At 45.0% G+C, this 14,233-nt stretch overlaps 1 protein-coding gene across 1 annotated transcript in view; it reads left to right on the top strand.

Annotated features, from left to right (window-relative positions):
- The window catches only part of LOC119428759 (collagen alpha-1(XXVIII) chain), a 39,620-nt gene that overhangs the window by 14,887 nt on the left and 10,500 nt on the right, over positions 1-14,233 (top strand). The window contains exons 11-21 of the mRNA XM_037696435.1: positions 2,924-2,992; positions 3,103-3,171; positions 4,749-4,817; positions 9,594-9,662; positions 10,158-10,226; positions 10,348-10,416; positions 11,187-11,255; positions 11,354-11,425; positions 11,505-11,573; positions 11,657-11,728; positions 11,799-11,867. Coding sequence (XP_037552363.1) covers positions 2,924-2,992; positions 3,103-3,171; positions 4,749-4,817; positions 9,594-9,662; positions 10,158-10,226; positions 10,348-10,416; positions 11,187-11,255; positions 11,354-11,425; positions 11,505-11,573; positions 11,657-11,728; positions 11,799-11,867 — 765 coding nt within the window. The remainder of the gene's footprint in view (positions 1-2,923; positions 2,993-3,102; positions 3,172-4,748; positions 4,818-9,593; positions 9,663-10,157; positions 10,227-10,347; positions 10,417-11,186; positions 11,256-11,353; positions 11,426-11,504; positions 11,574-11,656; positions 11,729-11,798; positions 11,868-14,233) is intronic.

Raw genomic sequence — 14,233 nt, 5'->3', positions numbered from 1 at the left:
ATTAAATCATGCACATCTGGTAAACCTGATTAAATCATGCACATCTGAAGGTGCGGCTCTAAATGTTAGCTAAAGTTAGGCTGTTTTATCGTGTCCTGCTAACTGGATCTGAAAGACGAAACGTTTCAACACAAAGAATCCGTCCAGAGGACCTGATTTAGATTTTATACCTGGATTACTGAGCCTGAACTTTGATTTGATTTGAGTTTATAAAGTTAATAATTCTGTAAACAAGTTATTAAAGTGTCAGCTGTAGCAGTTCCAACAAGATCTACAAATAATTTCTTCTAAAGTAACAATGCCAAACAAAAGTGAATTTTAAAGGTTTATTCATGAAATATTGTAAAATGGGTTAAATGGGTCCATCCATCCATCCATCCATCCATCCATCCATCCATCCATCCATCCTCTTCTTCTTGTTCTGGACTCAGGTCTTGGGGGCAGCATCTTGAGCAGGGAGGTCCAGACATCTCTCTCCACAGCTTCTTCCAGCTCTTCTGGAAGGACACCAGGGTGTTCCCAGGTCAACTGAGAGATGTAGACTCTCCAGCGAGTCCTGGGTCTCCTCCCAGTCGAACATGCCCGAAGCACCTCCCTAGGGAGGTGCCCAGGTGGCATCCTTACCAGATGAACCTCCTCAACTGGCTCCATTGGATGTGGAGGAGCAGCGGTTCTACTCTGAGTCTCTCCTGATAACTGAACTTCTCAGCCTGTCTCTAAGGGAGAGTCCAGCTCCTGCAGAGGAAACTCATTTCAACCTCCTGGATCCACGATCTCATTCTTTCAGTCCCTTCAGAGTTCATGACCAGAGCTGAGGGGAGGAACGTAGACTGACCAGTAAACAGAGAGCTTTGTCTTACAGCTCAGCTCCCTCTTCACCATAACAGACCAGTACAGAGTCCACAATACTGCAGACGCTGCACCAATCCATCTGTCAATCTCATGCTCCATTCTTCCCTCACTCGTGAACAAAACCCCAAGATACTTGAACTTCTCCACTTGAGGCAGAACCTCACCCTGGACCTGAAGAGAACAATCCACCCTTGTCCGGCTGAGGACCATGAACTCAGATTTGGAGGTGCTGGTTCTCATCCCAGTTGCTTCACACTCAGCTGTGAACCGCTCCAGTGAGAGTTGAAGATCACGGCACGATGACGCCAACAGGACCACATCATCTGCAGAGAGTAGAGATGAAGCCTGAGGCCATGAACTGGACTCCCTCCACCCCCTGGCTGCACCGAGAATTTCTGTCCATAAAAGTTATGAAGAGAATCTGTGACAACGAGCAGCCCTGGTGGAGTCCAACTCACACCCTGAAGAGTCCGACTTACTAACGGCAACGAGAACCAAACTGTCGCACCGCTTGTTTAGAGACTGAACAGTCCATAACAACGGGCCCCCAATCCCATACTCACAGAGCCCCCCCCCCCCCTCCCCCACAGTGTACCCCAAGAAACACAGTCGAATGCCTTCTCCAAGTCCACAAAACGCATGTAAACTGGATGGGCAAACTCCCATGACCCCTCGAGGACCCTAGTGAGGGTAAAGAGCTGATCGAGTGTTCCACGGCCAGGACGGAACCCGCATTGTTTCTCCTAGATCTGAGGTTCAACCAATGATTGGACTCTCTTTTCCAGTACCCCTGAATCGACCTTACCAGGGAGGCTGAGGAGAGTGATGCCCCTGTAACTGGAGCACACCACATCCATTCCAGACTTCAATCGTTCATCCAAACGTCATCGTATAAACATCACTGGCAGCTTCGCATTTTACCATCTACATTCAGATTTCAATCAGACTAGCCGAAGTTACGTTTTGCTGCGGCTAGCATCGGCTGCCACCTTTTGGGCTAAAAAAGAACCACTGATTTCCATCAAACAACTACGTAAGGCAACGTTTCAAGAGCTACGTGGAGATAATATATTAATGTAACATTTAAAGAGAGTCCCGTTTGAAAATGTCTGAACTTCTGTAATAAATGGAGACCTGTGGTTCAACCAGACCAGTCTTTGTATGAATTCAAAAGGTCTTTTAAGTAAATACATGAAACCAACCAATTTCACTTAACTGAAGCCATGAAGGAGAACAGGTGGTTCTGGCCTTCCATACGTCCAGCCCTGCATCAGGGCGCAGAGGTCAGTCACAGCTTCTAAGACTCCAGACCAGGACCCTAAAGAAACCTCTGTTTTACAGACTCAGCTGTGTATGTGAGCGTTTCCTGTGCCGTCAGTAACACGTAACCACGGCGGTGACATTTAAAATCTTTGGAATAAAAGCCCCAGACTCTGACATAAATAACGTCACAAGTGTCAAGCATCTCCACGAACTCGTGACCCAGTCAGAGAGCAAACCATTTGTATTTGTGGGACGTGCCAGCCGCCCTGAAGAGGCTCGTCTGTTGGTAACTTGTCAACTTATTTGTCCGCTCCTTCGTCTCCGAGCCTCCTCCTTCGTGTTGTACCTGCCAGTTCTGCCAGGAGCGCTCACTCCCCACCAAGAGGACCCCTCCTAATTATTTTAGAGGAATGTTCTGGTTAATGGTCTGGCTGTTATCCTATATCACCTGAGCAGCACAGTAACGTCGGTCTAAGCATTGTCTCAACTTGCTTGAAAGGGCACAGAAAGGAAAAAAAGAGCCGGTATGCACCCTCCAGATTCTCCACCCCCCATTTACGTCTCCCATGTGCACAGCTGTGATTTATGGCACTGGAGTGGGAAAAATAGAGCATGTTTTTGTGTGTTTTAACAACTGAATCTTGACTCGGTAACCCTTTAAAAACAGATGAGTCTTTAAGACGTTTTACGTCTTGATCTATTGTGTCAAAGTACTTTATTGTCCTCGTTGGGTACAAAATGCCATCTGAGCGACCCTACAACTTATCAAAGCTGTGCTCAATGCCTGCCCTTATCGACCTCTTCATAGGGGGAACGGGGACTTTCTGGACCACCTGGAATCCAAGGGGAGACGGGAATCGGCCTTCCGGGACCCAAGGTAACGCTCGCCTCCCTGCTGTTTTGGAAAATGGTGTCATGAGAGCATAATAACCTACCTTTCTGTCTCATCCTGTCTGAGCACTCGCCTTGCTTTCTCGTGCACTGCAGGGGGATGTCGGTTTCCAAGGGCAACCAGGGCCTCCTGGTCCTCAAGGAATCGGTGAGCCTGGACCACCGGTGAGTTAGGAACCAGCAAAACAAAACAGAAACATCTCACTCGATGTGTACAGGAGGCAGCGGTTCAATGCAATCGACCAGTTTCTGACCCGTTTGTCACGTCAGCATGCGATGAAACAAGCAGCAGATTTAGCAGGAAACTCTGAAAGCTCGGGTTCAGAGGTTGCACATACGGTTTTAAAATAGAACGTTTCGTCTCGTGATTTAACACAACGAACAAAGTGAAACAGGAGGATATAAAAACCTGACCCACTTTAACATGAGCCGAAGGTTTATGCCTGTAAAACTGGGGCAGCTCTTCTAAAGGTGATGGTATGGTCCTAAACTCTTCTGCTGCAGCACGAGTGTCTGAAGGTTTGTGGTGAGTTCCTTTAGGCTTTGACGGCTGGCCGGTAGAAAACATTCATCCTTTGACTGGAATCCTGAAGCTGAAACATGACCAGGGTCCCCACAGTCTGGCCCCAGGATGAGTTTGAAGTCCCGCCCCCACCACGTAATCCAGCAGAAGTTATCTGAGAAGGACTTTCATTTTTTTTATTAATGGAAATGGTCTTGTTTAAAAAATGTACATACACACCTCAGATAATTTTTTCAGGTGGTGATTCTTGAGTCGGGCAGCACGGTGGCTCAGTTGGTAGAGCTGCTGCCTCTCAGAGAGCAGGCTGCCCCGGTTCAAATCCCAGTCCGGTGACCTTTCTGGGTGGAGTTTGCATGTTCTCTGTGCTGTGTGGGTTTTCTCCAGGTACTCCAGTGTCCCTGTGATGGACTGGAGACCTGTCCAGGGTGTCCCCCGCCTCCTGCACAGTGATTGCTGGATTTGGGCACCAGTATCCCCAATAGCTAACAGCTGTTAGCCTGCTCTTTTAATGCTAACAGCTGTTAGCCTGCTCTTTTAATGCTAACAGCTGTTAGCCTGCTCTTTTAATGCTAACAGTTGTTAGCATTTTTTAAAAATGCTAATAATGTAATTTCTAGATTAGTGTTAGAACCTCCGAGGTAAACGGATCGATTTGGTCACTGGAGTAGCCAATATGCTAGTTAGCTAAGCCCACTAATCTTTTTAGCTTTTGTTCGGCTCTTGTGGAGAAAATAAAAGCTGCTGTAAAACACTGAAAACTCCTTTTAATGGTTGAACAATCTGTAACTTGGCGATAACAGCTAAAGCTAGCTGTCCATGCTAACAGTATTCTTTTCTCAGCTGATGTTTTCTGCTGAATTTGCTGCTTTCGTTCTTGTGCAGAAAAGAACGTTTTTTAAAGGACGGTGTAAAAAGATTTGTGTCGATAAGAGACGCAGCTTCTGAAAGCTGATGGTCTTTCTGCCTGTTTCACCAGTTTTTTTGTCTCAGTTTGCACCAATCCTGTCACTGTTAAACTTTGATGATGTGCTGAAACGGATAAAAAGATCAATCAGTAAAATCACAGAAAAAAGCTTCAGTTGTTTTGAGTCTCTTCAGCCGAGCTGAGAGGGTTTCTCTACATGATGGACGTCCTCGCCACCTTGTGGCGCAGAGTTTCTTTACTAAACATTTATGAAGGGAGAAAAAACATTTATTAACATATATTGTTTTTATTCAGGGACCTCAAGGGCCCCAAGGAGTCCAAGGAGAGAGAGGACCAACAGGAGAGGGTCTCCCTGGACCAAAGGTGAGTGTCTCCATGTCCAATATGTCCACCGTTTGGACCCTGATTTCACCTGACCCTCGGACCTGTTCTGATGTCCCGTCTGGACTCCAGGTTGTGACAGGAAGTTAACGTTCAGTTACGTCTCAGATGTTACATGAATTCTGTCGGAAATGTGCGCTGGCGCTTCGTTGCCTCGTGATGCTGCGGTCAACTCGACCTCGCCAGAGGAGACGAGGACATCTTGGCTCAGAGCTGAAGACTCAGAGACTGGACGGGTGTGACGTGTCCCTGTGTCATTTATGTGAGTGTCTAATTAATTAATTTGTTCTCTCTAAACAGCTGATTGGCTGAAAGCAGTTTAAAAGGACCAAGCTCTGCCTGCTGGATGAGTGAGGGAGGCCAGAGGAGAGACGTTGGTCTGATGTTGGGGTCTCGTCCGGGATCAGATCACATAATTGATCAAAACTTTTTACATTGTCTGCAAAACACCAGCAATCAAAAAGGACCTCCTTTTCTTGAGCAAATTCAACATAACTCTTGGGGGATTGTCCGGGATAAAAACACAAACGATAAGAATCTGTCTGTTGCTTTAACTTTGTCCCCTGCTGAGTTGGCCACGCCCCCCAGGCTGCAGTCTCCTCCCACTGAAGTAAGTTCTGCAGCAGAGCTGTCCAGTGCTGAACGTGACACGGACGGTCCGTCTGAGGCCATGCTACGAAGTCGACGTAGAAAACCATCAGACCAGCGTCTCTCCTCTGACCTCTCTCACTCATCCAGCTGGTGGAGCTTGGTCCTTTTAAACCACTTTCAGCCAATCAGCTGTTCAGAGCAAGCAAATTAATTAATTAGACATACATAAATGACACGGGGACACGGCACAACAAGGGACACCTCCACGGCAGAGTCTAATTAACATGAACACCAACAGAACCCGCCTACAGTGTGATGTCTGTCGTCACTTCAAACCAGAAGCTTCACAAAGGATTCAGTTCCCAAAGCAGGAACGTTCAGATGAGGAACAGAACCTGAAGCATTCAGACCTCTGAACACAGAACTGGACCTGGTAGAATGATGACACAACTCATTTCTGGCTCATGGGCCTACGTTTGACCCACACGCTCTGACTGACCACATCACGGGTCAGATTCCCTCAGAAGTGTTTAATTATTTTAGGATTTCATTCAACCAGAAGTCTTCTGGTATTTAAATGTAAGATCTGCGTTGAAGCTGTTCTCTGACTGAAAGTACAAACCAGAGCTCTTCTGAATCTCTGAGACGTCTTCGGATCTCCTGTAAGGTCTTCAGGTCTCCTGTAAGGTCTTCAGGTCTCCTGTAAGGTCTTCAGGTCTCTTGTAAGGTCTTCAGGTCTCCTGTAAGGTCTTCAGGTCTCCTGTAAGGTCTTCAGGTTTCCTCTAAGGTCTTCAGGTCTCCTGTAAGGCCTTCAGGTCTCTTGTAAGATCTTCAGGTCTCTTGTAAGGTATTCAGGTCTCCTCTAAGGTCTTCAGGTCTCCTGTAAGGTCTCAGGTCTTCAAGTCTTCTGTATGGTCTTCGGGTCTCCTGTAAGGTCTCAGGTCTTCAGGTCTCATGGAAGGTCTTCAGGTCTCATAGAAGGTCTCAAGTCTTCAGGTCTCCTGTAAGGTCTTCAGGTGTCCTGTAAGGTCTCAGGTCTTCAAGTCTCCTGTAAGGTCTCAGGTCTTCAGGTCTCCTGTCTCCTGCATTGCCTGAGGGGAAGATTCTGGTGAAGTTCTCCCTGACGGGCTCTGGATCGTCTCTTTGTGCCTCCAGAGAACGACGAGGTGTTTCCCTCGTGCAGCAGATGGGCCTCCAGGCACCGTTGTTGTTTATTTGATGGAAGTCCTGCAGCAGGTCTGGCTGTAAACTCCCAGATGACGTTCTCGCTCTGGAACAGTTCCTTGCACCACGGGCCCCGACACGCTCCAGCTCCGCAGGCGAGCAGCGTCAGTAAAACCTTTTCCACATCATTAACGCCTCCCACCCTGGAGTTGCTCCTGCAGCGTTTCCCCGCTCGTTATCGTGCAGATGTTTGTGAGGTCCGTTTCTTTGGATGGAAACAATGAAAACCTGTTGAACCTTCAGACGTCGTTTTTAATTCACTGCAAGTCTCTGATGTTCAGTTCAGACTAACCGCTGAGGCTGGAGGTAGTCCTGGTCCGGATCTAGTCCCGTTTCCATCAGCTCACTGCAGCCGTTGAGCACCAAGAGGCTTCTGGAGTTGGACCTTCAGAGAGCTCCACAAACGTCCAGAAGGCGTTCTCGAGCAGTTCAACATTTCAGAGTATCTGTGGAAGCGAAGCGACTCTGGAAAAGACCCGAGAGGATCCGAGCGAGTTCCCCATGACCAAGAACTGGGAGAAGAAAACCCAAAAACTTGATGCAGACTGATGGAGCCGTACACACCTACAGAGGAATAATACAGTGTTCACATTTACGTGATGTTCTTAAATGCACCATACACCACCGGCGACAAAGTCTCATTTGTTGATGCATGTTGCCCGTCAGGCGCCAAAGATCTGAGTCAAAGATTTAATGTGATCTTTTAGACCTGGTCCAAGTGTTGGGGATGACTCTCATGAGATATTACATTGATTTATTAGAAAAAAGTAACGGTACTATGAGGGCAACATGGCAAATACTGAAGTGTCCTGAAAAATCATGAAGTAAAATCAGGTATTCCACAGTATTTTGTAAAGGACGGTAAAGAAATCCATGATCAGATGAAAACGTAAATGGATTTAATCATTATTTTATGAATGTTGGAGTCTCGTAACTAAAATACTAAAAGTAGATAAAAATGTGAATCATACAGTCACGGGTTGTTCCAACAGTATTTTTCTTGATGGAACTGCCAAAGAAGAAATAATGAATATTGTAAAAAACCTTGCAGACAAAAGAGCCACAGATCGGGTGGACATGGACATGATGTTTGCAAAGAATATAATGAATTGTGTTATTGAGCCGTTTACATATATTTGTAATTTATCCTTATCAACAGGAATATTTCCAAACATGAAAATAGCCAAGGCATTTCCTCTTTTTAAAAATGGTGACAAACGTGTGTTTAACAATTACAGATCAATATTCTTGTTGCCACAGTTTTCAGAAACTTTAGATAAATTATTTGTGATTAGTTTGGATCAATTTATCAATTAAGTAACAGTCAATATGGGTTTAGACCTAAAAAGTCTACATCAGTGGCTCTCATGGAATTAATAGAACAAATAACTTCTGTTGACCAAATAAAGTACTGTGTTAGTATTTATGTTGATTTAAAGAAGGCATTTGATACTACTGACCACAGTATTCTTCTTGAAAAGATCAATAAATATGGTATTAGAGCATTACAGTGGGTATCTAGTTATTTAGAAGAAAGGAAACAGTTTGTTCAAATAAATGATGGAAGGTCTGGACTTTGTAACATCACATGTGGAGTGCCTCAAGGTTCTGTACTTGGACCTAAGTTATTTATTTTATATATAAATGACTTGGTTAATGTGTCAGGACTGTTAAGATGTGTTTTATTTGCAGATGATACATTTCTTTGTTTGGGGAAAGATATAGAACGAATGTTAGAGATGGTACAGACAGAATTTGTGAAAATACAAAATTGATTTCAACTTAAATTATCATTAAATTCTGATAAAACAAATTACGTGATGTTCAGTACCAGTAAGAGAAGTGTCGATGCTCCGTTTAGAGTCGATGGTGTTGAGATTTGTAGAGTCAGTGAGGGGAAGTTTCTGGGCATCATCATTGATGAAAAGCTGACATGGAAACTTCACATAAATAATTTAAGAACAAAAATATCTAAATTTATTGCAGTACGGTACAAAGTGAGGGAGTTACTCAATGATAAAACTCTGTTTATGTTGTATAATGCAATTATTGTCCCACACTTAATTTACTGTACTGAAGTCTGGGGTAAAACATGTAAAACAATTACAAACACTATTTTTATTTTGTAAAGAAGAGCTGTAAGAATTATCACTAAAGATTATAGCATCCATCAAATACGTTGTTTTATCAGCTGAAGATATTAAAATTATACGACTTGGTTGATTATAATATTTTACTGTTTATGTGTAAGGCTCACAAAAACATACTAACTTCTAATATCCAAGTACATTTAGTTAAAAGGGAGAGTGGTTATTATCTGAAGGGGACAGATGTTTGTGAAGCACTGGTTTCGTACCAGTTTGAAGGAGCGGTCTAGTATAATTCAGGGAACAGGACTGGTCTGAAGGATGAAGTTAAATCTGCCACATCTATGTACATATTCAAGAAAATGTTCAAAGTTAATTTTCTAAAGGACTATGGAAAAGTATGTGTATCTAAACAAATTGTTGTTTGAGTTGATGTTTTTATTTAGCTTTGTTTTTTTTAATTTTGTTTGAATATATTCTGGAAAAAGGGGCCGATATAAGATTTATTCTTCTGCCGCCTTTCATTTTATTTTTGACTGTATATATATTTTTGTTTTCTATTGTATGTAGTTATTTTGTTTTTAATGAAATTAATAAATTTCTAAAAAAAAAAAATTAAAACAAAATGTTCTACCAGACAAAACCCCACATGTGCAGGTATAAAAAGGAGCCACATCTGGGCTTGCAGACTCTAAACGTCCATTAAAGCTGGTGTGCACGTCTCGTGCTGCTTCATGTGTGTGAACATCAGATTTCCTGAGTAGAAAATAAAAGCGAGACCTTGGTGAACGGTTGTGCTGCTGTCATAAAGTCCAGCTCAGTAATTCTCCACTGCTTTCTCTGTCCGCCTCCGCAGGGCGAGCGGGGCTTCGAGGGGCCGCGAGGGGCCAGAGGACAGCCGGGCGCCGGAGTCAAAGGAGACAAGGTAGAGTAGAGAGGCCGCGCACGTGGCGCCTCGCTGCAGCGACTTCACAAAGACCAAGGACGGTAGAAAGTACAGCCTTTGTGAGCAGAGCCAGGGATAAAGGCAGCGAGCGTGATGGAGGTCGGAGTCTGGAGGTGACGAATCGAGGCTGGGCGGTGTAGGAGGACGGAGCTGTTGTGAACGTGGGAACAGCTGAGGCGCTCTGACACAGGGAGGGTGTTCAGCTTCACAAAGTGCTTTAAAACGCCGTCTGGTCGCAGGTGCACACACGAAACGCTCAGTCTGAAGGTTTTATCAGAACTTTCTGGATTTGATCAACGTTTTATGAATAAGACAAACGACTTGAAAACCCACGAGACGAACGTCGTGACGTTCTGTGAACACACAAAGCCCTGCAGGTGGGCGTCACCGGCGTCCAGCTGACGGTGCCATGCTCCAACATCCAACACTTACGTCCCATCTTCATCCTCAAACTGTTTTTGTGTGAACCTTCAGGGGGAGTTTGGCCCTCCAGGTTTTCCAGGACCCATCGGCCTCCCAGGAATTGGCATTCAAGGTGAAAAGGTAAGCAATGATGTGTAGCATCACACAGAGGAGGTCCAACCAGAAACTGAACATTTTTACATGAAATAAATCATTTCAAAGCTTTGATTATTCCTTGAGCTCTTGTTTTTTTTCCTTGCAGGGTATCGAGGGTCCAAGAGGGCCCCCAGGGGGCAGAGGTCCACCAGGAGAGGGATTTCCTGGACCCAAGGTTCGTCCTTTTATGATGATCCAGACAAACCGCAGCCATCAAACGTTTAAATTAGTGAGGACTAAAACAAGTCTGGTGGTCCACGAGGACCACATGGTTTCTGACTTCTTTCATGGCTGTGGTCCACCAGAACTGAGCTCAGGTCCGTTCAGTAAACAGAACCAGCGCGCTGTAAGTGGAGAAGGACCGGACGCAGCTGCACAGTTAAAGACGTCCCGTCTCACTGCGCTGTAAGAAAAGATCTTTATGTCTCTGGTTCTCCAGCAGCTCCGTGGAACGACCACAGATTTATGGGTCATGGTCTTTGAAACGTCACACGGTTCCTCGCAGTATGCCCCGCTAGTGAAAGCTACAACGTTGCACCACGCTAACTCTTCTACAGCATCACTTCTGTCACGTCACAAGACTTGAATTAGCCTCTTCTTCACGACTTCATTTGACCAACTGATAAAAAGAAACGTTCACGACCAACACGTGTGAAAAGACGAATACGTGACACCTTAATGGTGCCGTGAACAACTGGACCACCAAAGCATTTAGGCGTAAAACGGCTCAAAACTTAGGTTGTCACGTCAAAATCCAAGATGGCCACCACCAAATATCTATAACCTGACCGTCCTCCAAACCCCTCAGAGATGGAGGACATGGCATACGGCTTGTCTCAGATCAGTTTAGTGTCACAGTGCATGGTTCCAGTGGAAGCACTGGTTTTATATTGCTGGACTTATTGTTTGTCCAACGTTAACGGTGTAAGATCGTACCTCACACAGGGGGACCAGGGGCTGCCCGGCGAGGTTGGCTCCCCAGGAGAACATGGTGCCGGCGAGCCGGGATCAAAGGTGCGTCAGAGCTCGGCGATTAGCGTCAATCCTCCGGATTAAAGTTGGCGTTCAAGTGTTCAGGCCGTGAACTGACACAGATTTCCGTCTGTCTGCAGGGTGAGCCGGGGTCACCGGGAACAGCAGGTCTGCCGGGGTTACCGGGGGAGGACGGCGCCCCAGGACAGAAGGTTTGGACACTGAGTAATCTCTGGATCAATGATCAGATACAAGTTTGGTGAACGTGTGTGTGGGTGTGCACGGATTTAGGGCGAGCCAGGAGCCGTCGGTCTCAGGGGGGCAGAGGGGGCACCTGGGATTGGGACTCAAGGTGAAAAGGTATTGAAGGAACGTTTCCTCGACTCCTTGTAACAAGTAAGAGCTGCTGAATTAATGCATTCGATCTTAATGTGGCTGCTCAGGGGGACCAAGGCCAAAGGGGAATACGGGGTTTGACGGGTCCACCTGGGATTGCTGGACCCTCCGGACCAAAGGTGCAGACCCAGGTTGTAGCTGAAGAACATTTCTTGACTGTTTTTAACCACTTCTTCCATCTGTAACCAGGGAGAACCAGGAGCATCAGGACGTTTGGGTTCTCCTGGTCCACCGGGACGCTTCGTCACCGGATCCAAGGTACCGTCCAGATTTTCTGCCGTTGAAGAACTTTCACGTTTCAGCTGCGTGTTTTGTGTGAAGCTCCTTCAGGGCCTCGTGTCACTGGAGACAATTGGTTCACGTCAGAATATTTGAACTCACTTAGAACGTTATTTTTATTGAAGGTTAAAATTCAAGATGATGACCAGGGCCAGGGCGCTCCGAGCTTCTCACCAAACAGCTAAACGTGCTGCAGCTCAGATTATGTGTTGAGGATGACTCTCAGCTACTACCACACCGACGTTTAGCTCAGTATCTGTAAAACGAGTCGTAGTCCTGCTTGTGTTACAAAGGTCAGCCTTCTTGAAGTTAGACGTTCATCGCATGACCTCAGTGAATTCCATCTGTTGGTTCAGGGGATATTTTGCTAACAGACACACTCGCCCACGGCAGCAGGTGATAAAACTAATTAGGAGGATGATTTGGAATTGTAATAAAAAGGATTAGCGTCTTTGCAGAATGACCTCATTGAGCCACAAATCAAAAGTTCCGAAACATTTCTGTTGTTTTTCAAACTGGGGAAGAAGCGACCTCAGAGGAACCCAGAACACGGTTTGCCGAGTTCTTGCAGAACCGATCCGAACGTCTCTTTGTGTTCCTCAGAACAGATGATGAAAGAAGAACCAGCAGAAACCGGTCTGAGGTCAGACCCTGAATCTGTTGCAGAAAAACAAATTAAAAGAAAATCAAAAGAGAAATGACATTTCCTCTAACTCCAACGATTTTCTGAGAATTCAGGAGAACTCGACAGCAGCTGTATCTCCGAACGCTGGCGTGTGTTCTTAGATGACTGCGAGAGTAGAAATTCAATTTTCTGAAGATTAGCAAGAAGACGACATCACCAAACTATTACTGAGCTCTGAGCACGAAGGCCTGAAACTGCAGCAGTTCTAGACGCTAAGCTTTAGTGCCTCACATCTATTTCAAGATCCACATGGTAACAAACATCTATTTACCTGCCTGTGACTTGAAGGTTTAGTGTTTTGAGGAGTCCTTCTGAGTCTGAAAGGTTTTTAACAGATTCTGACTTTAATCACATGCGCTCTGCTGCATCTTTATCTTCGTTTAGTAAAAAGTCACGTGTTTTCTTCGTGTAAATCTGTGTGCATTTGGTTGATGTTACCTTTTTTAGACCTGTTCTGAAAAAAACACTTCCTTGTCTGCACTGGCGGGTTATTTTGGGACCAAAGCCCAGTTTTGGTCCGGCGGTGATACGTCTTTTTTTGGGGGGGGGTTTGGTTTAAGACAATAAAATGAATGATGTCCAGACGGCTAGAGATAAAAATATATGTGTGAGAGAAGGTGGAGATGCACAACAAGCCTTTAAGAGTCTGCATGTCAGTAAAATAACCATTAAAAACAACTGGATCAAGTAAATAACAAACTGAAAAGTTACAATTCAAATATATTAGATGTACTTAAATTTCATTTTTTAAATAAAATGTATTTAAATAAGAAAATAAACCATAGTCCTTTAAATCAAATATACGAATTAAAAGATTGAAGCAGAGAATTTTTAAAAACCAACCAGTGAGGGTGTGAGCGTCAGAAACTGGAAACAGGTGTGACTGTCAGAAACTAGAAACAGGTGTGAGTGTCAGAAACTAGGAACAGGTGTGACTGTCAGAAACTGGAAACAGGTGTGAGTGTCAGAAACTAGGAACAGGTGAGCGTCAGAAACTAAGTACAGGTGTGAGCGTCAGAAACTGGAAACATATTTTATAGTCAGAAACTAGGAACAGGTGTGACTGTCAGAAACTGGAAACAGGTGTGACTGTCAGAAACTAGGAACAGGTGAGCGTCAGAAACTAAGAACAGGTGTGAGCGTCAGAAACTGGAAACATATTTCAGATTCAGAAACTAGAAACAGGTGTGACCATTTTTTTCATTTTTCATTTACCCTTTATTTATCCAAGTAGACTCATTGAGCCACGAGAACTCATTTTCAAGAGAGACCTGTTTAGGGAGCACATGGTGGCGGTTAAGGGCCTTGCTCATGGACCCAGAGTGAGGCGAATGAGGGTGGAGGGAGGTGTGGGTGTTTCACCTTTTCCACCCACATTTTGATGTTGACGGTACCGGGAGGTGAACCTGCAACTTTCTGATCACAACCCCATCTTCTAACCTCTGTGCCACCACTCCCCACCATCAGAAAATGGAAACAGAAGTGAGCGTCAGAAACTGGAATCATATTTGATAGTCAAAAACTAGAAACAGGTGTGACCATTAGAAACTTTAAACAGGTCTGTCAAAAACTAGAAACGAGTGTGAGCATCAGAAACTAGAAACAGGTGTGAGTGTCAGAAACTAGAAACAGGTGTGAGCATCAGAAACTAGAAACAGGT

This window comes from Nematolebias whitei, chromosome 23 (assembly GCF_014905685.2).
Source record: "Nematolebias whitei isolate Nwh7 chromosome 23, NemWhi1, whole genome shotgun sequence".
In the NCBI taxonomy this organism is placed as follows: Eukaryota; Metazoa; Chordata; class Actinopteri; order Cyprinodontiformes; family Rivulidae; genus Nematolebias; species Nematolebias whitei.
This window is presented reverse-complemented; position numbering and strand designations above follow the sequence as displayed.